Below are 25,522 nucleotides of genomic sequence, written 5' to 3' on the forward strand. Positions count from 1 at the left end.
TGCACGTGTCCATCAAACAGCTGGATCTCTGACTGTGTCTATGTGATGTTTTCTGGTCGAGATGTCCGCATCTCAACTTGCAAAGGTCCATTGTTGTTATTATCGATTAATGTACAAGCCGTTCTTTCAAATTAAACTCAAAAATCATTTTTTAACAGAGCCTGAGAGGATGTCTTCAGATGCCTATTCAGTTTGACAAACACTACAACAATCTCATTACAAAACCAGAACCAGAGAAAAGCAGAGTCGGCTCCCCTTGGAGAATCTGAAACCTGTAAACGAAAGGATGAACCTATCATTTGTCATTTTCTTTCCATCAACTAATCAATTAATTGAAAACTGCTTCAGCAGTAAAACCCAGCGAACACAGAATCAGTCAGTGTGTTACTGTTCTGCTTTAAAGAGAGCGAGACAAAGGAATCAATAGGAGATGAACAAAGCTCAATAACACTGTGTACAGGTCTGACTGACTCCCCCAGGATTCTTATCTGCTCTCTGACAGCTCAGCTGCCACAGGGGAGCCATCTCCCTCTGCTTCACACACACACACACACACACACACACACACACACACACTTAAAGTAAACAATGTAAACGAAGGGTGGTGAGTAATTACTCAGGGTCAAGCATACTGGTGATCTCCGAGTACAGCATGTCTTTTTAAGTATGCGTGTGTGTGTGTGTGTGTGTGTGTGTGATTGGACTGTTAGAGTGGAGCCACTCCAGGTGAAACATTCAGTTTTACACTCTTTATTTTTCTGTGAGGGTAATTTCTACTAGAACATGAGGATCCTGCAGGACTGAGGCTGTATGATCCATCATCATTAGATCTATAAAGTCCTTTAGCCAGTGATTCAAACAAAAACAGTCTGATCTCCTTACTGTGCGATTCATCAGGGTGGTCATCTTCACAGAAAGGATGCTAATGTTGACAGGCGTTGTAACGCCCATTTCTAAAAACCCAACCAGTCAAGCATTTGTCACTTTAGCATTCCTACTGGTGGTACCAGTAGGAATTTTTCTGTGTAAGCAGAAAAAAGCCCTCGGCCAGTTCCTCTCAGGGAGTACCAACAACTGTTTGGTCCAAAAATGCCAATAGGCAGCAGATAAAGATGCTGTAGGTTTCTGAGTTTATAAAAAAAAAAAATAAATAAAGAGGATGGAGCCACTCGGCCTGTTTTCAGGATCCTTTCATTGCATCTGCGAGGACAGAACAACTTCCACTGTTAGGATTCTTTTGGTTTCATGAAGTTTAGTGAACTCAGCACATTGTTGCCTAGCTCTGCCCAAAGTCAACCTGGAAAAGGTCATATGAGCCAAAGTGAACAAAAACACCTCAGTAGACGGAACAAAGCTTTTTTATGTATATTTTCTTTTAAATCTTCACCAGCACACATTAAAGAAATTCAATAAAGAGCGAGCTTGATGTGGGGAAAAAAATGACTTAGTTATTCCAAGAGAGGAAGTTGAGGTTTCCCATTGATTTCCATGTAGCTGGACCTTTCCTGAAGCCAGCAGTGCAGTTCAGTAATATGTGTGGTCTTCCAGGGTGACATCAAATTCAATGTCTGAATAGTTTATCTAAAAAAGATTTCAAAAAACAATAAAAACCTCCTCATCCGAATCGATGGTCTGAGGTCTGAGGATGTCGTATGATGTGAAAACAAATTTTGAATTGTAGAATCAAATTCTTTGTTTCCATTTTGCTGAACAGTCTGACTGTCTGAGGCTTTTAACGGCTCTGTGCTGCTCTGTCAATCAGGATAAAAGCTTCCTGTCTCTGTCTCACACACACACAAAGACAAAAGCAAACACCTGCCCACAGCAGTTAATAACATCAAGGTCTATTAGCTAGCACCGCTAATCAGCTGGTAACACACACACTCACATACATGTCTGTTAAATGTCTTTGTGATGGATTATAGTCAAAACGGATGCTCGTTACACTAACACACACACATACATGGACGCACGCACACACCATATGGCTGCAGCTGTCAAAAGACTAGAAAGCTTTTAAGGAGGGAGGAGACTAAAGGAGGAGGAGGAGGAGAGGAAATCCTTTCTCTGCATTTATCTATTTAACACTCTCTCTCTCTCTCTCTCTCTTTGTCCCTGTGGCTCTCTCTATCGTTTGTCCCCTGGTGGGTAATAAGGGCTAATCCACTTAAGCTGCCTCTTTCTCCCTCTCTGTGTGCTGGGTCTGTCCCCCCAACATCCCACATACAGTACACACACACACACACACACACACACACACACACACACAAGAAAAACTCACACTTCATTCTTCCCACCCATCTGCCACTGTTCTTGACACTGGGTGTGTGAGTGGAGACAAAGAGAGGAGGGAGGGAAGGAGGGAATCCCTGCCTCTCCTCAGCAGCAGCATTTTATTGTTCTCCACACACACACACACACACACACTTCAATAATAGATGTGTAGCTCCTCCCTCCAAGTTTCCTCACCATGACTCAGGACTGAGGCCTCATTTAAAGGAACAGGACACTCCACTGCTCATTCTTCCTGTTGAAACTGTCCGCCTGCTGTAGGTACCACTGTGTCAATGTCTGCATCACTCCATTGTTATTTAAGAGACTCCAACCTGAATGTTCGCAAATATAAAGTGACTGGATGAGAAAACTCAATAGACCATATTCAGGCGCCGGCCATTTTCCTTTGACGTCATGCTCAGCGTGGGAAGCTCAAATGCTGGGATTGTGTCAAACTACTGTAATCTACATTGTGAGTGGTATAAGCACAGGAAATCTGACAAATCATTATCATTTCACTGTTTCCTGATTGACCAGCAACTGAAAAGATGATGGATAGTGACATTCTGGAGGGACGTCGGGCTGTATTTTAAGGGAAAACTAATTTGATAACCCATTAGCTACCATTAGACAACAGCTTACGTTAGGATTCAACCACTTCCTAGCTAACATTACTGTTCGATTACACTAACAAGTACTGAAACACATCACTGTGCCACACCCCACACTGGGTGTCGTGTTGCTTTATCAATATGAATATAGGCACTGTTGATTATTCTGATTGATTCCCACACTGTCCTGCTACTATAAATGGTGCATCTGATATGGCCGTGTTGGTGTTGTTCCTAGTACATCATAATTCATTTTGTTCCAGCACCATCATTGAAACTTACAAAATAATGACAAAGTCAACATCAGGAGCAAGTCATTGTGGCTGATTGGGTTTTGTATGGGACTTTCATTTTTGGAGACCGAGTTCTGTATCCTGTTTGGAACATTTTGTTTTACTGTTCACTCATTTTTACACCAAGTGTACTACAAGTGACAGTTTTCTGTCTGAGTCGCAAAGCTATGACATTAGAAAAACATGATTAATGGTCAGTTGCAATGACGGTCCTGGAGCAAATTTAATTATGATAGCCCTAAAGCAACGCCAACACAGTGATATCAGATCTTGATACCATAAATATTGAACAGCTCGCCAAATCCGTGGCTGTAAATAGCCCAAAGCTAATGTACTTTTTACTTCTGTTTGAGTAAATCTGTAAAAACTACAGTGCAGAAATAGAGAATACAGAAATAGGCTTGGGGCTGAGTGCTACAGATGGGGTAGGGAAGAAAAGTACCGAGAGATGGACTATCACACTGTTGGTTTTTGAGATTTGTTGAAAATAACCAAAATCACCAGTCTGATCCTTTAACTAGCTGTGTAGAGCAAATGGTTTTAGCATGTTTCAGCTTCAAAAGGCACACAGTTTTCATCTGTTCCACTCTTCTCAGTGTCACTGTAATGTACTTCAAAAAAGAAGTAAGAGACTCTGCTTTAAGAATGGACTAAGCAGTCTGTACACTAGCATGGCGTTCATGGGTCCTATACAAGCTTTCATATTCTGGATATGTTTATCTGGAGAATAAAGAAACCCTGTTATTCATTTGCCAACATACATGATTCTAACATTTTCCAGATGACTCAGAGCAATGACGTAGTGTATCATACACAACACGTTAGGGCCGTGAAATCCAAACATACGTTCGAACCTTGGGTGAAAAGTTCATATTCGAGCTTTAACAACTTAAAAATATACAGTCTGTAAGCACATTAGGCCGTTTGTTGTAGTTTGCCTTGTGATCCAGCAGACGGGGCTCTAAAACTTAACTATCAGCTCGATCTATGGCCCTATTGACCTATCAGTAAACTAAGCTAACTTTAATGTTATGTTGTTTTGCTACATAAATGGAGGACAATAACAAGCAGAGCTGTCCTGACGGACAGTAATGACAACCACACATCTGAGAAGGAGTGGGTGGAAGTATTTTGGGTTTCACACTGTAGATGTCAAAGTCCCAAATCTGCGGACTCATCCACTATCTTACCACCCAACTGAGGCAGTGAAGGCACCACAAACAAGCACAACAGCACCAAGTGTACAACCTCGTGTCACTGCATATTATTCAGCACACTCAGCTTCAGCAGGGCCCCTGCCAGAAGCTTGTTGAAAGGCCAACAGTGATAACATAGAAGGTGAGGCATGGTAGAAGTGAAAATAAGGTAATCCATCTTAAATTAACATTTGATTGCTAGAAGAATTGGAAAACTGTGATGTTAGACGGTTATTTCGTTTCAACTGCGTGTCACTGCAAATATGTTCAAACTTGATTTTTAGAAAAAGTGACTTCTCTACAACACGTCCTCATGACAAACTGACTGAACAGGTTGATTACCAGTCACTCCCAGAATGACATAAATCACTGTTACCAAACAATATGACCCTCGCAGTGCACCAGTGACACGCATGTCAGACCTTGGTTGTACGCTTGCTGTTTGGTTGGGTTGAGGAAATATCGTGGCTTGGCTTAAAATAACTGTTACTGCTGTAGCTTAAGTTAAAAAAGTACCAATGTTGTGTAAGCAACTTAAGTTACATCACATAATGTGTGTCTCTATGCTGACTTGTCTCTCTTTATATCACTTCGCCTGACTTCCTCCTTTCCTACTGTTATAATTAACTAGAGATCGCTGCCTATCTCGTCCTGTATATACGGGTTGTAATAAGCTGCTTTCATAGTCGATCTATATGGTTGTTTTTCTGTTGATCCTACATTGTCAGGCTTTACTTTAATTCAGTGTGTAGATCCTCATCCTTGTAGTGTTATCCTATTTATTGTTTTACTGACTAACAGAACTGGATAAGGTATTGCCACAATATTACAGTGACTATCAAAGTATTCCAGCTGACATATCTGGGTTTCTCAAAACCCGAAGGAGAGGTTCCCTGAAGTCAAATATCAGGTTTAATGTGAAAACATACATAACACTCCACAAACAAGATCAGTATTATCACAGGACACTGCTAATAATACTTTCATCAAGCTCAAAACTGTAACGACAGACTAGACAAAGCCTATTTGGATTCTGTGGATACAACAGCTGCATTAACTGTTAACTGACAGAGTCGGGGGATTAGCTCCATACCAAAGCTGCTTTAAGAAATTACATTTTAATAACATGATATTCCCATATGGTGCTGGTATGTCCCTGCTGTGAACTGCAAGCATGACATGATGATTTTCCTTAAATGACATGATGATTTTCTCCTTAAAGGAAATAAAGCGTGTGCTGGTCTGGTCTGGTCTGGTCAGACAGTCAGTGAAGTGAAGTCAAAGAAACGTTTTTTTTGGCACAAGTGTTCCCTGGAAACATTTCAACATTACATACTGTACACACTCCAGCAGTATACTTTACTTGTTGAAACTATAGATGATGTATTCGAAGAAAAGAGGCTCGTCTTTAAAAAGACGCAATTTTAAAAAGCTTTTACTGTCTTCTTATGATAGATTCTGGATTTTTGCTCATTATTTAGAGATGGGAGTTGAAGCATTAGCTCAAGTAGGCTGTTACAGTTCAGTTTTACTGAACAATTAAAGTGGAATTCAATTGATTCTGTTAACAGGTCTTGGGGAGTGCTGTGTGATATGTGCATATCTGAAGAATATGTGAAGAAAAGTTGTATGAAGCCTTTCCCTCCAGAGGAAATGGTTGATTACTCTCCTGAAGTGATGTCACTTGAGTCAACTTGGTCACTTGGTTGGTCTGAAGACTATAGTGAATGATGAAAAAAATCTGAGGACGTGGGGTTAAAAGAGGTGAGCTTACCAGACTGTAGCCCTCCCCTCATCTCTGCTTGAGGCTAGAATAAGCTGACACGCATAACACACCCAAATCTCCAAATGACCTCTTGAGTTGATGAGGACAATTTTGTGGAATAAAAAAAAACCAGTGGAGTACTTAACAGCACATTTCATGTTGTCTGATTTTAAGAAGAAAAAAAAATCCAACTTGAATACAAAAGTATGTATGTAAACTACAGTATGTTGCTGTTAAATGACATACTGTTGTTAAAACCAATATGTATTTTACTCCTTTCACTGTTACACACTAACTTTACTTAGCATTAACAACCTCCATAAGCTTTTTCTCACAGCAGACAGCAAGGGTGGCTGTAAAAACACATGGCTCTGTTCGGTTCAAGTGTTCCACTCTTGATAGTTAGCCCTCATGCACGATACAAGGACCCTTGTGCATGTTGTTTTTCGAAGTATGGCGACAAAAAAATTAAGTTGTTCATCCAATCATAGCAAACAAACAAAGGTTCTGGTTACAGTTAGGGGCATGGGGTGGTCATTAAAGGCTTTGCTATGACTAGATGATTCCAACGCCTTCTTAGGAAATTACACTGCGACCCTGAAACTAAAGCAGCTTAATGGAGTTCAGCCATCATTCATTTAATCAGTAACACCTGTGCTTTTTGTTCAAAATGGTGTCTGTGAAAAGGGCCACATTTTAGAGAAACATGGGCTGTGTCTGAAATCACCCACTCCTTCACAGCTCTCCCCTCACTACCCAGGGAGTTCTATATAGAAGACTATATGTCTTGCATGATGGTGAACCAAGCCTGGTGCAGTGGCAGCCTAGAGGTTAGAGAAGCGAGCTTGGGACCAGTCACTTGTTCAAATCCCCGGACCAGCAGGACAAATCTAGGTGGGGAAAGTGAAAGGCAGCACTTTCCCCTCCCTCATTACCACCACTGAGGTGCCCTTGAGCAACGCCCTTAACCTCAGCTGGCCAGTAGATCACACTGTGGTTCAACTGAGCAGCTTCCAAGTGTGAATGTGATCAGGGTGTTCCTGGAAAAGAGTGCATTGAAAGTGCAAGCAAAATAATGCTTGGTTGTGACCATCAGTTGTACACTAATGACATTTTTCCACATACAACTGCCGGCCTGGCTCTACTCGGTTTGACTCGGCGTGGCTGGGATTTTGCATTTCCACCACAACTGGGCTACCTGCTTGAAGGTGTGTCTTAAACCAATGACGCGCTTGTCCAGATCCCCACAGTACTATTGAAGAATCTAACAAAGCGTCTCCGCTTATTCAATTACAAACACGTTTCATTTCCTATAACTTCTTCACAATAAAAGCCCCCCATATTTAGTCATTTAAAAGCTTTTATTATGGAGCAGCATTACAGGAAACGTGTTTTCAACAGCAGTAACTAAACATGACTACTAAAACAGCTGAAAGTGAACGCGATGAATCAGTAAAACACAGCAGATGTTTGAGGGTACAAGCAGGATGAGAGCTGAACACACTGACTTTTAAAAAAGTCTTTCTCTCAGGTTTCTTGCACAGACAAGAGGCGGGTCGGGCCAGGCTTGGCCCTACTCCTCAGCAGGAGCATCGCAGGTGCAGCTCGGCTCAACTCGGCGCAGTATAACTGGTGATGGGAAAGCAAACCGGCGCAACACAGTTCGACCCAGTGCAGCCAAAAGTGCTGCTATGCAAAAAATTGCATACTTTGTGGGATACTTTGAGTCAACTATATAGGGTATCATAAATCTCACTATACATTTAGACAGCACTACAAAATGGTAACTCGGTATATAGTGAGTAGTGAGTACTTTCAGACACAACTGCGAACTACAACTACATTTACAGTGATGTTGATGAGTGTGCGTTGTTACAGTAAAAATAAATACATGAATACATGCAGACATAACTGTATGAATTAGTGGTCGGACTCAAAGACAGGCTTTACAAGGCTCACCCTGTTTGCCCTAATATATATTGTTTTTCTTTTATTTCATTAATTCAGTTACATTTCATAAATCTCTGCCACAGCAGTTATTACTGCAAATAGTCAGAATGGCCACAAACGAGGTTACGATACAAACCAATATTATAACTGGAGTTTATGTGGTTCGATTCCAGAGAGGGTCCTTTGTTTCATCTCATGACTTTCCACATTTCCTGCCTGTATCTATTCTGTCAACTATCCAGTAACAGCAAAAGTGGCAAATATACACAAAGAAAACAAGACCCACACTGATAATAACCTGCACTTTCCATTTAATGTTTCTGTTTAATGTTGTTTCTTTCTGGCATTAGGAACAATGTAATTAATTAAAGTTTCACCAGTTCTCCTGTTTCTGTACTAATTCATTTCTACTCGCATCAATCTCTTGTCGATGGTATCTAATTTCTTTTTCTTATTGTAATCACTATCATTGAATTTATTATGTTTTACTCCAATGCTTTTTTTCCATCGTTCCACACAAAGCCTAAAAATCAGCTCCTGCCGTCATTCCTTCTGTGCAGCTACATGCACAGTGAGAGCAGATGTTCAGTGAATTGACTTTAACGAGCTACGTTCGTTGATATGTATTCATGGCAACACACGATTGGAGGTATCAGCATAAGTGCTGGCAATACTAGTGGATTAGTATTAGCCGAAGTATTACTGACTGTGATCTCATTGAGCTGTGTGTAAACAACAGCCTTATCGTCAGTTTTAATCCCTCTGCATAAACTCACTGATTTCAAAGACACCTCCGATGAAGCTGTCCAAACTACATCTTGGTGAGAGTGGGATTCTGTTTGCAAAACTAAACCCTACTAAACAAAATTCCACATCATAATTCCAGTTCATCCTAATGTTCTCCACCTCACAGTCTCTCTGAGTTTCAATGCTTATATTGCAGGTTAATCCAGCTCCAAGCCTGGAGGAAGCATTGTGAATGAATGGATTACTGGTCATTCATCCATGTAATGTCTCTGTTCACAAAGCACTCGGATGCACACAGGAACACACTAACACTTCTTCACTTCCATCCGTATGCCAACAAAGTCACTCTTAAACTGCTCTAACACTGGACAAAAAAAACAGTCACACCCATGAACATCTGGCTTTTATCTCAAATGGGAAACGGTACAGTCGGCATTAATTCCCAGGTCAAATGACCCTGCAGTAGTGGTGGACATTTATCATCATTTATTGGCTGCAGCTCTGATTGGCAATGATGCAAAACTTGACACCAGGGTGGACATGCTAATTTTCGTCCATTTTTCTGGTACGATGCCATGACGTGCGTTGACATTCCCACCGATCCATCTCTGTTTAAAGAGCACTCGAACATTGTTCAGTCTGCATTGAGTCTCAGGTAAAAGATAAGAAAAAGTTACCGTAACATTTACACTGGCCTCCATGCTGCTTGCTACTGATCCCTGACTAAAGGCAAAAGGGTTTATGTGTATGCAACTGTCATAAACATAAACCAGCCTGCCACCACAGCCTCCTCTATGTTGCATCCCACTGGTTCCCGATGTTTCCAAGAACTCTTACGTCTTGATGCAATGAATTGTGGATGACTGTATACACTTTTGGACTGTCTCTCTTCAAAGTATTCATAGTGTACCAGTGTTGGGTAACATTACTTTTAAAAAGTAACTTGTTATGTTACTTTTCTTAGTAGATAATGCAGTGATACGTCAGAGTACTTTAGAGTTACCAAAAATTACAATAAAACCTCTTTGCAATTCGTTGCGCATGTGGGTTATATTGTCCAGAGGGCATGTAGCCAACTGTACCTTTGAATGTATTGACTCTACTGTCATTTTGTAGCCTTCTTTACAACCCACAATCACTAACTCTGCAGCCTAATAGCAGGAATAACAGACGCAATATAACATTTACAGCTCTTTATTCTGCTAACAATCTGACAGTGAGCTGGGCAGAGGCATACAGTAATAGGCACAGCTGTTTACATGAAAACAATACAAAAAGCACTTGATTTCATCAAGTTAATGCTGTCGTCTCTGCCCTCTCGCTACATTGATTTAGGTAGCTATGCATGCACACTGACACATCAGCCACCTGCTGAGCAGCAGGAGAGAAACTGATTTTTTTTGCCAACAAAATCCAGTAACAGATTACTTTCAAGAAAAGGTAACTAAATAACGGATTACTTGAATTGCAGAACTAATGCTTACGTTACTCGTTGAAACAAAAAAGTAATCTGAGTACCCTTTAACGGATTACTTTGTAACGAGTTACACCCAACACTACCGGTGGCATATACAGACTGTGACAGAATCGTTGAATAACACTTCACCCTTGCTAATCACTGCGTGAAGTGGGCATGATTGTCTGATTAAAGAATCTAGAACGTTACAAAAGTTGTTGGATGCAGCCTCAGAAATCCTTGCTCATCCTAAAACTTCAAGATGAGGGTTGATGTAAGTGTAAACCCATCCTGACATCACCCTTTGGTTTGTGGACTAATCTTTTGAAGACTCAAGTTTGGCATTACGGCGTTTGCCACCTTAGTTTTTTGGAACCAAAGGATGACCATATTCAGATGAGATGGTGGCGCTGGGGAGGATATCCTGATTGGATCTGACTGAGAACCTGAGGACACACCGTGTTAGCGATTTGTCACATCGTAGCCACGCCCTGAAGCATACCCTGCTTGTTGTCTATCTTACTCTAAATGGGATCATAATTTACTAAAATAACATCATGATGTATTGAAGAGACCTGATTGAAGAGTGACTGAAAACTGACTAACAGATCAAGTGAGAAATAGGGTCATTATCTCATAGACTTACATGCAGACTCCTTTTTGAAACCAGTGTTCTTGCACCCTGCTGGCCAATCTAAAGAATGCATTCAGAATGTGTATTTCATACAGTCAATAGGTTGATGTTTGTCATTTTCTTGAAACCTAACTAAATTTCCAGGAGTACAAACTTGACTTGAAACAGCTGATAAATCCTCCATCTTTTGTCTTTTCTAAACATCTCCATGGCTACAGACATTACTCATGGCTTCAGCCGATTAGCTGAGAAAATTAACTCTAATTACCTGTTCATGCACACAGTGGGTGCTCGCTTCAGTCCTCACTGCTGGAATCTGAAGAACACACACTGGGATTCAGTCTCACGAGATGCCGCTATTAGTGCCAAGAAGAGGAGCGTGTAAGGTATAAAAGAAGTCCTAACTTTGTATTTGAACAGAGAGGTTGGGCCTTTCTAATTGAATTCTACAGAGAAGCAGCATTTAGCAGGAATCTGGTTCTGTTTTTAGCTCTTGGACACTGTCCTCTGCTTTCAGCCATGATGCCACTCGGTGTGAAGGAAGTCTTAATCTGCCAGCATGCCTGTGTGAGGAGCTGCTGTGCTTCACCTGTTTCTAACACGACAAGACCAGAATGACATCATCAACTTCTGCTTGTTATGTCTGTTACTCTAATGACATGAGAAAATAGTGATTTGTGATTATTCTGGTGGCATAGCAACAGCAGCAGCTATTGACAGACAGCTGGCGTCAGCTGTCTGACACTACACTCTGATTGCGTGTGTGTAGGTATGAATGCGTGCGTGTCACTTCCTGTTTCCGTCTGATAATTTAGGGTCCTATTTATAAACCGCTGATTGGCATAACATTGAGCTGCCGTGCCGCCTGCACTTTCCTGTGAGTGTGTGTGTATTTGTGAGTGTGTGTTTCTGGCAGATGTCGCATACATGTATACAATTTATTCTGACTCGTTCTCTGCTCTGTTTTTACATCCTCTGCTGCCGCTTTTTTAAAATGTGAGGATTCTGAGTGTCTCTCAGCACTACAGCCATTTCCTACACATTCAAAACCATAGCAGATACACTTCAGTTTTCAATAATACACTCAGTGGCTCGGCCACCATGCTGGGCAAATCTATATTAACGTAAGAGTAAAATCAATTTCATTGGAGCTCATCAAGCTTATATTTAAATCGTGGAAATTCTATCAGCAGTCTTTTAACACATTGAAATCATTGAGCCGATTACACTGTAGCTCTGACAAAAGCCAAGTTGGACTCAGGGTTTTGCTCTAGCTCAGCTGGTGTTGACAGTCAATAGATAAAATCATACGGTTTTTGATTATGAAGGATTCTAACGTTTTATCCTCTGATGTAGCTGCCGCCCATCGTTACATTATTCTACACGTTTGGTTTTTAAGATTGAAATTGGCACTGTTGATCCTGCATGTGTGAGCAAAGGAACTAACAGTAAAACAGAGCAAATGGCGTGCTGTGAGCAAGAAAGCTTTACTGTAATAATCCAGTTGATCAGGTTTCAGTGCAGAGCCCCTCTCAGCTGAACTGACCTCACTCTCCTGAAGTTCTCTCTCCTCCTCCTCCTCCTCCTCGTCCTTGTTGTTTACAGTCCTTTTTATCCCTGTTTCTCCATTCAGGACACAAAGGAGAAAGGCAACATTTCAATCGACAAACTCTTCCTCAGATCTTTCTCGCTGACACTTGCCTGAGGAAGATCTTGTAGATCGAAATGTTGCCTTTATAAGAGAACTGAACAAAATACCTTCATACATTAACAACTACATAGTTCGTTTGCCAGTGAGTCCCAAAACGACATGCTGTATATCACTGTTCGTACCAGTGACAGGCAAACCAGACCTTCATCGTACCGTCACAGTTTAGGCAAGGAAACTTGGTTAGGTTTAAGAAAAGACTGGTTTGGATTAAAATCTCAATGTTACTTATGTAACTCACATTATGCATGCAACTGCAGTTACACTTAGTAAGTGACTGACTTTGGATTGACACGGGACACAAACAGCAGTCACCTGGGTGAAGTCCTGCTCTTGTTTAACCAACCATCACCACCAGATCTTCTACCTATGTGGGCTTTGTCTCTCTTTGCACTGCTTTGCCTGACTTGCAACTAGAGGTCACCGCCTAACAATAAAGGTAAATATGGGTTGCAATAAGCTTCTTTCACAATCGACCTCTATGGTCCTTTTTCTGATCAGGATGGGCTAGAATTACAGTATTTATTTGGAGCCGAGCAAGGTGCAGACCTTTCTCCTTCGTGTCCTGCAGAGATATCTTGTGTTTTGTGTTGCACCTGAATATTTTTGCTGGATGTGCTCACACTTGGTTCCTGAGTCTCCATTCACCGTTTCATCCAAATGAGTGTTTTCCCACCATTACCTTTCTACAAACTGCAGCATAAACTAGCAGGTTAAGTGTTTTTGAAGGACGTTTGTTTTGCAGACTCAACATGCCTCTAATACTAAACGGCTTGCACGTGTATAGATTAATGCAGTAATCGTAGATTACCTGTCATCCATTGTGCAGATTTCTGTGTTTACTCATTTAATGTTTGTCTGTCAAAATTGAAATAGAACTGATGGAAAATATCTGTCGCTGTCTCTTTGCAGGTTCCCAGATTAGGTTAATATTGTGTTAATCATACCCAATACAGAGAGCAAGACAGACATTATTATTGAAAGTCAACATTCAGATAAGTTTCAGTTGTTTCCTAATGGAGGTTATTGTCAGACGAAAATGTGTCATATTACACCATGGACATTATGTTGCATTGTGTCACAAAGGAAGTAAAGAGCAAAACAGCAGAGTGCAAAGTCTGTAATCTGTTTCTTGGAGGGGCTGAGTCAGTGCTGGCCAGTGTCAATATCACAAATTTGATTAAATCCTCGCAGAAGCATCATGCAAAGGAATATGAGAAAGTTGTTCAGTACCAGCGAGAGGCACGAGGAAGAGAAGACAGCATGAGGCTCACATGTGTGTCTTATGTCATTACTAAGTCTGACGGCACTCTGGATAGACTGAGCTGCACAAGGAGGAATTCATTATGGCAGCAGTGGAGGAAATGTCAAATGATGGCATATTTAAGAGAGTTCAGTTGATTTAACAATGTCAGGAACACTCGAACACCATGTATGGTGTCCTGCCATCAGATTGGTAGGAGTATTGTCATACACTCGATAATGTGGAATTGGTTTTAGAGATGGAGAAGCGGTATAGAGAAATCTGTAATTTGAAAGTCGGAGACATTCAGCTGATAGAGATCCCTCCCTGCCTCGCTCTCACAGCTGCTCAGACACAGCGGTGCATTTTAATGTGTGCAGGCAGCTTTTGTGTTGTGTTGTTGAAAAGAAATCATTCCATCTTGCTCTTGTATGTGGATCACTCTCTCAAAAAGAGAGTCCTCCACCTCAAGGAAGACTACAAAGCAAACAACACTGATTAAAGACACTGCTGCATGTCTGCAGACGGAATGATTTTGACAGGGAATAAAAAGACCTGATTGAAATGTTTCCTTTTCTTTTACACTGTGAGGTAGAGAGGGGCAAGCTTGTGGAAACCTGAGCTTCAAGTGCTGCTGTTATTTCTTTACATAAAACATTTGGAATAGAAACGTATGTAGCACCAGACAGCAGAGTCAATTGTGTGCTTTATCAGCAGGGAGTCATATGCATCAGCCAATCACGCTGTTCGACTGACGCAAGCACAGAGTCGAGATTCACGACAGTTTCAAGCAAATTGGTGCAGACAGACTTCTAATACGAGGAGAATATCACACTAATGCACGGGATGACCAGGAAAGGTGAGGTTACTCAAAGATTAACATTAAACCCTCATTTGTTCAAGTGCTCTGGAGGGATGAGCTGACGGCGTCATGTCGAGGCACTCTGAACTGAGCCGGAAAACAAGATGGTGCAGTGAAAACATGCACATGCTTAGCAGACGTTTAAGCTGTGAGAAAGTCATGGATGTTTTTTGGGGGCACAGTCATCAAACTTTTAAAGCAGTTAACCTCAGGTTTGACCAGCGATTCTATACATACAGTTTTTACATACCGGGACCAGTGGATATGGCTGCCGAGTCGCAAGACTTCCATAAAAGCACTTTGATGATGACTCCCTGAATTAAAAGTCAGCCACTGTTGTTTAAATTCTCAGCGTTTATACCATATCATGTCACTGGACAACATTTCATACACATATTATAAAATGAAGGAGTGGGAAGGTTGCATTTTAAGGTTTACTTTTAGTGATGAGCCGGTGCTGTTGGAAAATTAATCAGCAACTCTTTTGTTATTAAATTAATCGTTTCAGTCATCTTTCAAGAAAAATTCCAAACATGTGCTTCTAAAACACACATCCACATCCACAGACATTAATCGATATAATAATCGTGAGGTGCAACCATAAAATATACCTCCGTATGGTCAACACAAAGACACAAGAGTCTGCTGGATGTAGTATTTATGATTTGTCTTTCTTATAAAATCATGATCTTACAAATAATTCCTGTTTGATTGCAGCATGACACTATATGAACACTACAGTACCCATGAGCCTCAGGGACCACTGATGCACTCAAAGTCAAAACACTACACCTTAACCAGCAGGACCTGAGCAGCACAACCACAGCGTCCAGCTTGATAACTGCTCATTTCCTCCATCAGTGCTCTCTGGGACTCGTACTCGACTTCTCTCCTACAGTTGTTGTACCTTTGACCAGATTTCAGTGAATCAGACGTTTTTCTGCACACTGTCTCATTGTCTGTACTGATGAGTCAACCAGCAGGTTTCTATGTCCTTCTCCTGGAAACGCTCCAACTGACAGTCATCTAATATTATGGGAAAAATGAAGAGGAGATCACACATTGAGCCCTGTTACTCCATACGATACACACAGTGTGTGTGTGTGATTTAATAAACTTCTGTATCTTGGCAGGATTGTTCATGATAAAGTTATTGAACTGAATTACACTGACAGAGAGAGAGAGAGACAGGGTGTGTCCCCCTCCAGCACCACTGCATACTGTGTGTGTGTGTGTGTGTGTGTGTGTGTGTGTGTGTGTGTGTGTGTGTGTGTGTGCATTTACCATCATCACCGTCATCAATATGTCACCCGTTTCCTAAACTGATAAAAACCCTGTCTAAACCCTGCTCTTTGTCAAACACACACAAACACACATACACTTACTGCACACACACTTGAACTCATATCACCCTGAGATAATCTGTGTTTACACTAATGTCCATTATTGAGTCAGTATCCAACACACACGCAGACATGATAAAGCTTCCAATAAGTAAAACATAACTAAATGCCTCATAAAAACACTCTTTCATCAGACATCTTGTAGGTGTAAACACGGCTGATGTGATCAGACACTGAATCCATCTGAAAATGGTTTGAATAAATCAGTGACTATTTCAGTTTTTTATAAAGGAACAATTTAATCTCTTTCTTCAATGATTCATCAATTATTACTTTGGTCTTAATATAAAAAATAGCAGAAAACTCTGGAAAAAAGGTCCATAACAAGTTCCCAGAGTGTAAGGTGGCGTGCAGCAAGGTCTCGCATTTCAGTGGGTGGAACCAGAGAACAATGAGTGTTTTTGATTAAAAAATGTCTTCAACGATTAAATAAACTATGACCTCCGCCAAGGAGGTTATGTTTTCATCTGAGCCCATTTGGTGGTTTGTCAGCAGGATCACACAAAAACTACTGAATGGATTTCCACCTCACTTGGATGCAGGATGGGTCTCGGGCCAGAATAGACCTTATTAACTTTTGGTTGTGATCCTGATAAAGGGACGGATCCAGGAATCTTTTCTCACTTTCATTAACACTGTGGGACAGGGTGTTTTTTGTCATTTTTGTTTTCTCAGGGAATAAAGCATGGATCTTCAAAAAAAAAAATCAGGTGTATTGGTGTCTGGTGGAGGTATGCAGTCTACTCAGTTTAACTCTTCTAGTTTAAAAATGTCATCTCCATTCATGTCTCAATTTTTTCTAGGATTTCTCAATTATTCCTTCAGTCTTTGAAATGGCAGAAGACTGTGGATAAAGGCCTGTCACAAGTTCCCAGAGTGCATGGTGGCATGTTTTATCAGCTGTCCAGAACCCAAAGATATGAAATCAATGATCGTATACAACTAACAAAAGCCTCCCATGTCAGGGGGTTAGGAGCAGTGAATATTTGCTGGTTTTGACTGATTAATGACTGAAGCAATTAAATGGATTATCACAGCTGTTGCCGATGAATACCCTGATTAATCTGGTAACCCTTTCAGTGATTGGTTCAGGTTCTATGACTGTAGGGTTGATTTTTGGCCTGTTGGTTGGACAGAAGGAGCAGTCTGAAGACGTGATTGACCAGGAGGCTAACAAATGATGACCAATGAAAAGACCTGCCAGTGGCAGTCTTGTGTTCAGCCATTATGCTCTGGTAGAAGTGTCAGACAGACACACACACACACACACACACACACACAGTCTCCATCAGTACATCCTGCACACCACCATATCAACTCTAAAACACATTTCAGATCATTTTAATCACAATAAGTGTATTTCTTCTCTAAATGCATCAGTGTGCACACAGTCACACACACACACACACACACACACACACACACAGCTTATTACAGCTGTGACAGTTGAACATAAATCGTCGTTTGGTCGCATATCTCAGTGATTCCCTGATGTTCCCATGAGCTGATGTGATTCTTCTTTCTTTTGTAGGGACCAGCAGCATCACACACACACACACACGCGCGCGAGCTCACAGAACTGCAAACACACACACAGAGACACAAGCGCGCGCGCACATACACAATCACGCAGCAAACGCATGTTAAAGCTGTAACACGAGCAGGGAGAGGAGCGTTTATCATCATTTCATGTTGAATTTGGAGGATCGTGTAACCTCAGCTGCTCGTGTGCGTGTGTTTGTGTGTGTGTGTGTGAGAGAGAGCGCGCACGGAGCACATTAGTGCTGGTGTTCAGTGCTTCACGAGCCTCTCCAGACGCCTCTGTCACGTCCAGCTCGCCCCTGATGCTTTGTGTCAGGCCGGTGTGCTGAGCGGCGGCTCGGCGCGTCCTACCTGTTTTGTAGAAGGCATCAGTGTCGGGGTCGCTGGGCGCCTCCTCGGCCGCTTCTGCAGGGTTCATACCGGAATCCGGTTCAATACAATCCACCGACAAAGAAAGACAGGAATCAAGCCTCCGCTCGGGAAAATCCTCTCCTCTTTATTCCTCACATGTTCTCCGGCCGCCTCTCTTCTCCCTCCATCCCCCTCTGGCTTTCTTTCTTTCTTTCTGTCGCCCTCTCGGTTTGTTTGGTGTCTCTGGGCTGGCTTCGTTTCTCTCTATTGTTCCCGGTCCAACCTCCCTCTCTGCTGCTGTCCGCCAGGGTCTCTCTACCTCCCTCCCTCTCTCTCCCCCGTACCTCCCCTCCTTCTGTCTCTCTCTCTCTCTCTCTCTCTCTCTCTCTCTTCATTGACCTTTATTAGAGAGATAAGATGAAATGTAAGTGTTAAGAAATGATTGTCTGGCAGGAAAATGTATTGTTATCATTATTTCTATTATCATTATTATTGTGTGTGCTGTCAGTGTCAGACTGTGATTGTTTGATTAAAGCAACAGCTCATCCAAAAATGAAACTGTAGTCATTATCTGCTCCCTGATGTAAAGTCAGGTGAGCTTTATAAAATGTTGTTGTTTTAAAATGTAAAAAGTCAACATGAAAAAAAAACATAAAATGGCTCCATGCTGTTTAATCCAAGGCTCTGGGAGCCCAGAGATCGCAAATTGATTTCAAAAGAAGTTATTTTCACCCTCAACGTGCGGTCGAGCTCATTCATCCACCTCAGACAGGGCACTAAAGCGTTTAGCTTCGCTGCTAGCCAGTGAAGCTTTTAAAGTCTGTAAATAACATCTCATCAAATCAATTTGGGATCTTGGGGCTTCCCGAGACTTGGATTACACAGAACAAGTTTCATTTTATGACCTATTTTATTTTTAAAAAGTCGAGTTACAGGGAGCTCCACAAATGTTTTATGGACTATGAAACTTCAGCTGATTTTCCATTAGCATGCACTGAGGGAAATACTTTTGACTGTCTAAATGATGAGAGTTCATCCTCTGAGGAGCATGAACATGCTCAGTGCATGAACTCCTCTGTGCATATAAAACCGTCCTCGTGAGGCTGCTGTCTTTGTTCATACAATCCTACAAATATGTCGGCACTGTAGCCTCTGTTTCAACAGATATGTTGAAACTATACATTTCTTTTAGTTTTCAATTACATATTGTGGCAACACTGTGCTTATGCTCTGGTTAGGTTTAGGTACAAAAACCAGTTGGTTAGGGTTAGGAAGAGATCATCTTTTGGCTAACCTGCTTCTGTCAGCACAAACATGGCTGGATAATCTCATCCTCATCTAAATGGTTGAATAGGGTTATTGCCCGTGACTCTCAAAACAATATTACTGTTGCCGCCCAGCAGCAACAGTCGCAGTTTGTTGTAGGGTCGCAATCTAGTTAGGTTTAAGCACAAAAAAACACTTGGTGAGGTTTAGGAAAACATCATGGTTTGGCTTAAAATAACGACGTTACTTCTGTCACTTCAGTTACAAACATGCCTATGTTACAGATGGTAACACTGGGTATAAGTTCCTGTAATGTGTGTGTTATGTTGTCTTAGTTTATTAGAGGGAGGTTTCCACTTTAGTCGGTACTGAGAAGTAGCAGTAGTAGAAAAAAGTGTATACGTTTCTACATTAGTTCGATCCAGACTGTAGGTATGTTTCTGGACAATTAACGAAAGAGAAGTCCAAGCTATACATCCAGTGGGCTGGCCACCCTGTTATGTTATTTCACTGATGACAGCTCAACCTCGGCTTCGCTGTTTTTCAACAAATGGAACAAATCTGGACTCAGTTGAGCACATCGCCTCCTCGTCGTTCTAACTAGCTCTTCTGCAACGCTACAATTTGTAACTTCAGTAATGTAATGGATGTGACACGACACACGACATCACATTACAATAACTCACTGCTGACTTTTGGTTTCACACCGGACATGAACAGTGCTCTTTTTACCACCTCGCCTGACTTCATTTACTGTTGTTATTATCACTACTGCCACCAGAGATCGCCGCCTAACAAGCACTTTTAAATATGGTACGATAAGCTAATTTCACTGTCGACCTATATGGTCGTTTTTCTGATGGGGATGGCCTCATCATAATGTCCTGATGTCTGGTTAAAAATATCATATTTCTACAGTGACAGCCGTCTCTCCTTGCTGTTGCACCACCACCAACCCCCCTTGTCCGGACATGATACTCAGCTCATTTACATGTAATGTGAACGTGATGTGACACGTGTTGTAGAAATGTTGATATGATTCGTATGAAATGTATCAGTGGTTTGCATAAAATGTACAATGCCGTCGTGTTATTCAGGTGACTGGGCTGCTTCTAGCTACCTCTGTGTGAATACTATCCTTAAGATGTGTCTCTCACATGGATGTACAACACTGTGCAGGGGTTAACATGTTCTGCTGTACCTGCACTGGTTTCCTTACACAGTCTAAAGACTTGCATGTTAGGTGAGGAGACTGTAAAATGGCAGTATGTCTGAAGGGTTGTCTATGTGCATCAGGCCTGTGGCAGCCTGGAGGCTCACTTGGCCAATGAGTGCTGTGGCAGCACAACACAGTACTGAATAAGAAGCAGATAAGATATGTGATCTTTCTCAGCCTCAGTGGTACAGGCGAGGTTTTTTGGTCCAGGTTCACACCTGAATGATGCTTGACAGCCATATTGTAATTGTATTACTGCTTCTTCTGTCTACCCTGTACATTAGATGCTTACCGTACAGTCCATCTGTCCTTCTTAGCAGAGGAATCCTTCCTCTGTTGCCCCTCCAGTCACCCTCATTTAAGTTTTCTGTGGAGTTTTTTCTTATCTGAATAGAGTAGTCTAGTAATGAGTCCTAAAACCCAGCAATCAGTTAACATTTTTGCACATTCGGTTCCCTCATTTCAAAGTGGATGAGGGTTTTTTAATGGTTTTCCAGTTAAATGCCTGAAATAAGGTGTGTGGTTACCACAGGCTGAATATATTTACATGTTTTGCTCTACAATGTAAAATACATCATTAAATGTCCCACAGTTTAATTATAAAGCTCTTCCGTGTGTTAAAAATGGCGGTTGCTAACAAGTGTCGAAATGAGACTACAGAGGTTGTCGGGGACAACGACAAACGTCATCACAGCGAACACAGAGACTCATCTACTCACTAGTCCGTCTTTACAGGCGACTTTAGTTACAGACTATTCTAACTCTAACTCTACAACTTGATCAGTTAGAAAGAAGATAGAAAACATGTATAGTAATTGTGTAGGAAGACGCTTAGTGGTGGTGACGTTTAAGTCATGTGACTGTGATGTCGTCTGTTTATAGCCTAACATTTGCTTTTTACTGCTAGTGATTTAATTTATGCTTTGAAAATCACAAAGTGGTGTTCATCTGGAAAGATTATTTTGATAATCAAATCGTGTAAGTATCATGAACCTGTGTTTGACACAGAGATTATTTTCGACGATGTTCCAAAATCCAATTCAAAAATCTCACAGGCTTTTGTGGAGGGAACCAGGGTGATGCTTACTTCAGGGTTAACCTACAAAACGTCATCGCCACACCACTCTATAAAGGCTCTAATTATAGAGGGTTATAGAATGTTGTACAGACTGTGAAGCCCTTTGTGGTGCTCGAGGAAGTGTCACAAAAATATGAATCATCGTCCAGGGACCATGAATAGCCACTAAAATATTTCTCTGCTGAGCAGAGCTGCTGTGCTGTGGAGTAAGCAGCAGAACACATGTGAATATTTCAAATAACTTGGTAAACTAGTGAAAGACAAGCAATCATGTCTTGACATTTGAAGACTCACATGCAGTTGTATAAATGTGAATCTTAGGATTGGCAGTACATGAGGCTGACCTGACACTAGAGGGTAAAATAAAACAAGCAAATCTGAAACTGTTGTGCCAGTGTTTTTGGCATCTGTTACACAAAAACATTACTTTCCTATGTCAAACAGGTGCTTTTGTGTAAATATCAAGTACTTCAGTCAAACAACAAGACACTTTGAGGATGGTAGTTGTTTGGTCCTGGAGTTGAGAGGCTTTAAAGGTGAGTCATCCACCGTTCTTCCTGAACTGTAACCATGCTGATAGAATGATCTGGACATGTTTTGGCTGAGACATGCTGGAATGTATGTGCGCTCCATCCAGGTCCAGTTAACCTGCTTGAAAATAGAGAGAAAGCTTTTTTTTTTCTAATTCATTCAAAGCAAAACACCATGACAGTACACCAGCTGTTATCCAGATGTCTTAATTCACTCTTTTTTCTTTGTAGTTTTGAATGGAGATGAATGAAGGTGAATAAGAACAATGCAGGACCATTATGAAGAGCAGTATCCACTTCACCCCTGCACACTACAAATGTTCCTTAAAGCTGAAGCTGAAGCTGATCAATATACTGTTATCAATGAATCAAATGTGTGGAAATGTGAAATATCTTACCGAAACAAATTGGTCAACAGTTATTCATTCATTTTTAGTTTAAAGAAAATTCCAAAGAATATACACAATCTGCTGTCTTTGCTGGAACTTTATTTATTTGGACACATTAGTCCAATTAAAGGTGTAAGGCTAGAATATGTAAACCTGCCCCAAAACAGCCACAAATGGAGAACAGGGTGAATTCTTACAACAGTCAGGCATAAATGTCAGCTTTAGGAAAGCGGACCTTGTGATCACACAGTTATTCTTAAAGCATTTGTTTCCTTAGTTTATCATCATCTTTTCACCCATCTGTTTAATTCAACCTGTGTTTCAAGTTAATGGATGAGCTACAGTCATTTTTGACGTGCAGCCATCTTTGTTCTTCTCCTGCCTGTGTGTTGGCCTCTGTCCAGAGGTAGCCATGTTGAACATGTCCCTGTCACTGCCTGTGACCTCTCTCCTCTTGTTCTCCTGCCAGTGTGAGCCTCTCCTCCTCTCACTGAACACATCACCTTATCAGCATGGAAGCACTGTGCAAGCTGCTCCACTGTCTCTATCCTCTTATTGTGTGCTACCGCCACCTAGTGGACAAGACTGTACATAACAGTTTACTGTTGTGTAACATTACTGTCATATGGTTTTTTGTTATGCTTGACAGTGCCAGAGGTCCTCATCAAAGCCCTGCTCAGGTCAGTTTTAAAGTCCTTTGTTCATGCATATTGTGAGCCAATGGAGCTGAATGGGTACAAATGTACAAAGCGTGCTGTAGCACTATGAGCAACTGGACTTAAGTCAGGCCTTATCACACTAGAAGATGTCTGTGACACCACTTAACACTTACAGGTCCAGTATGTGAGATTTATTGGCATCTGGCAGTGTCGTTGCAGATTACAACCAACTGAACACCCCTCGCTTCACCCTCCTCTACAAAAATGTGAATAAAGGTGAGAGGCCAGTGTTTTGGTTGCCGTTCTGGGCTCATGTGTGCTTTACAAACCATCTCCTGCAAGGGCTACAATGCAAGCAGGCAAAACTTTGAAATATTGCCAATTTTGGGGAAAGCCATTTCTTCATTGGATTATACAAACGGGTAACAGCGTGAAGGAAAAACTTGGAATAATTTAGTGGAAAAATATGACAAATGCAGATGTTTTATACAGGACATGAGGGGTCATTGAATGGGTCCATGAGAATGAAAATGAAGTGAATCATTTGAACAATATGGGAAAGTGGAGAGGGTTCCAGAGACCGGAGGGTTGTGCTGGTTTTTCCTTTAAATTTACACCCATCTGGAAAATGAGGTATCTAACTGTATAATCAGAATGTTTCCTGATGAACTACCTAAAGTCTCTGAAGGATTTCTAGACGGGAAGAAGCTCCACAGTATCACACTTCAGGAGACTTACAGGGAAGACAAAAGGCAAAAAACCCTTGTAGTAACCCCGGTGTAGTACTCAAAGTTAACAACAGAGGGAGACTCAGTTCACTGATTCAGTTTATTTCAATTTGCTTGTATTAAACTGTTTTCAGGCTTCCAGGACAATGTCATCTTATTACTGTTGTTGCACACTAGTGATCAACAAGAGTGACAAGATGATTGTAACGTGATATAATACATGTCGTTTTTTTGTGTGCACACACGCAAAACTATTCAATTAAAACACTGTATCAGAGATTAATTATGTCCATAGACAATGTGTTCAATGTGTAGATCATCGAGGAATTTTAAAAAAAAAAACATACAGTCATTCATGACAAAAGGTTGTGTGTGACCTATTGTACATAAACTTAAAAGTCAATCCACTTATTTTTGCCATTAGATGTTGACAGAGAAGAAACATACAGTAAGGTATAAGGCTTCTGCTGTGATCCCCTCCCTGAGCTGGTTTCGATAGCCAAATATTTTAAAGCCCACACCAAACCATGGTTTATTAATGATTCTATTAAAATACAACTCCAGTCCCAGCTGAAGCCTGTCCACCCTGCTGCTGCAGTACCAGAAAGACTACAGAGCAGCTTCTTTCCTCAGGCTGTGAGACTCCTGAACTCATTCTCTGCACTTTACCATAAAAACTAGTTTTTCTGTAATATAAAGTGACTACACTGTGCATGCTTGTGCAACCCTGTGTTGTGCCATTGTTGTGCTATGTGCCATTCCCGGTGAAGGTACCATAACAGGACTATCCTGCTCTCTGAGTGTAGCCCGAGCAGACAGGACAACCTCTATTCTACAGAATTACAAGTAGAGTCCTGCACTTAAAATCTCTGTTTAGTAAAAGTATAGAAGTAGTTAGTAACATAATGTAGAGAGTACAAAAAGTAAGAAGAAGCACTCCACTCCACTACAGTGGTATATTGTTTATACCAGTGTGTCCTTGACCTGATATGGAGGTTTACTTCCCATGTGTACCAAAGACCTCTCCAAAGGGTCACATGATATCTGGGGGGTTGTGAGATGATTAATGGGCGAGAAAGAACGAGAGAGAGAGAGACCTTTATAATAAGGACAAAGGAGGTTTTAAATAAAACCATCTGAAATGTTTAGTTGGGACGTCTCACCTGGTGAAACTACCTTCCACCCACACAGCGCTCCTACTACTACGACTAATCCACACGTCTGCTGTAAAGACGGCCTGTTGCTCACTAGATCAAAGGTAGAATCACCATCACACTGACGGTTTTTCATTTAGATAAAGTGTGTTTGAAGATATGTCTCTACACGCAGGATGTTCCTCTCTGGCAGCTCCTTTTCTGTATCTGACGTCCATGAAAACCACAGCGTGGCCATGTCAGACTCAGAGGAGGTGAGCAGATGTAGTGGGGTGATGATTCACTTGTCCCAGGCAGCGATCCCTCTCCCTCCACTTCAGAGGGACTCTAATTGGCTAGTTATTGTCTAAATAAGTCTGCCGTCTGTGTGGCCGACTCAGCCTGACAAAGCTCACGTCTCCACACTGAACATGTTATCTGTAACAATGTCCCTCAGGCACACTCGGCCCCATTGTTCTTTCTTTTGC

The 25,522-nt window shown here is 41.4% G+C and overlaps 1 protein-coding gene across 3 annotated transcripts in view; it reads right to left on the reverse strand.

Moving 5' to 3' along the window:
- The window catches only part of kalrna (kalirin RhoGEF kinase a), a 154,046-nt gene extending 135,835 nt beyond the window's left edge, over nt 1-18,211 (reverse strand). For all 3 annotated transcript variants that reach the window (XM_073473303.1, XM_073473301.1, XM_073473300.1), the window contains exon 1: nt 18,036-18,211. In XM_073473303.1, coding sequence (XP_073329404.1) covers nt 18,036-18,102 — 67 coding nt within the window. In that variant the 5' untranslated portion in view covers nt 18,103-18,211. The remainder of the gene's footprint in view (nt 1-18,035) is intronic.
- Between the last annotated feature and the right edge of the window lie 7,311 nt (nt 18,212-25,522).

Source organism: Pagrus major, chromosome 9 (assembly GCF_040436345.1).
Source record: "Pagrus major chromosome 9, Pma_NU_1.0".
In the NCBI taxonomy this organism is placed as follows: Eukaryota; Metazoa; Chordata; class Actinopteri; order Spariformes; family Sparidae; genus Pagrus; species Pagrus major.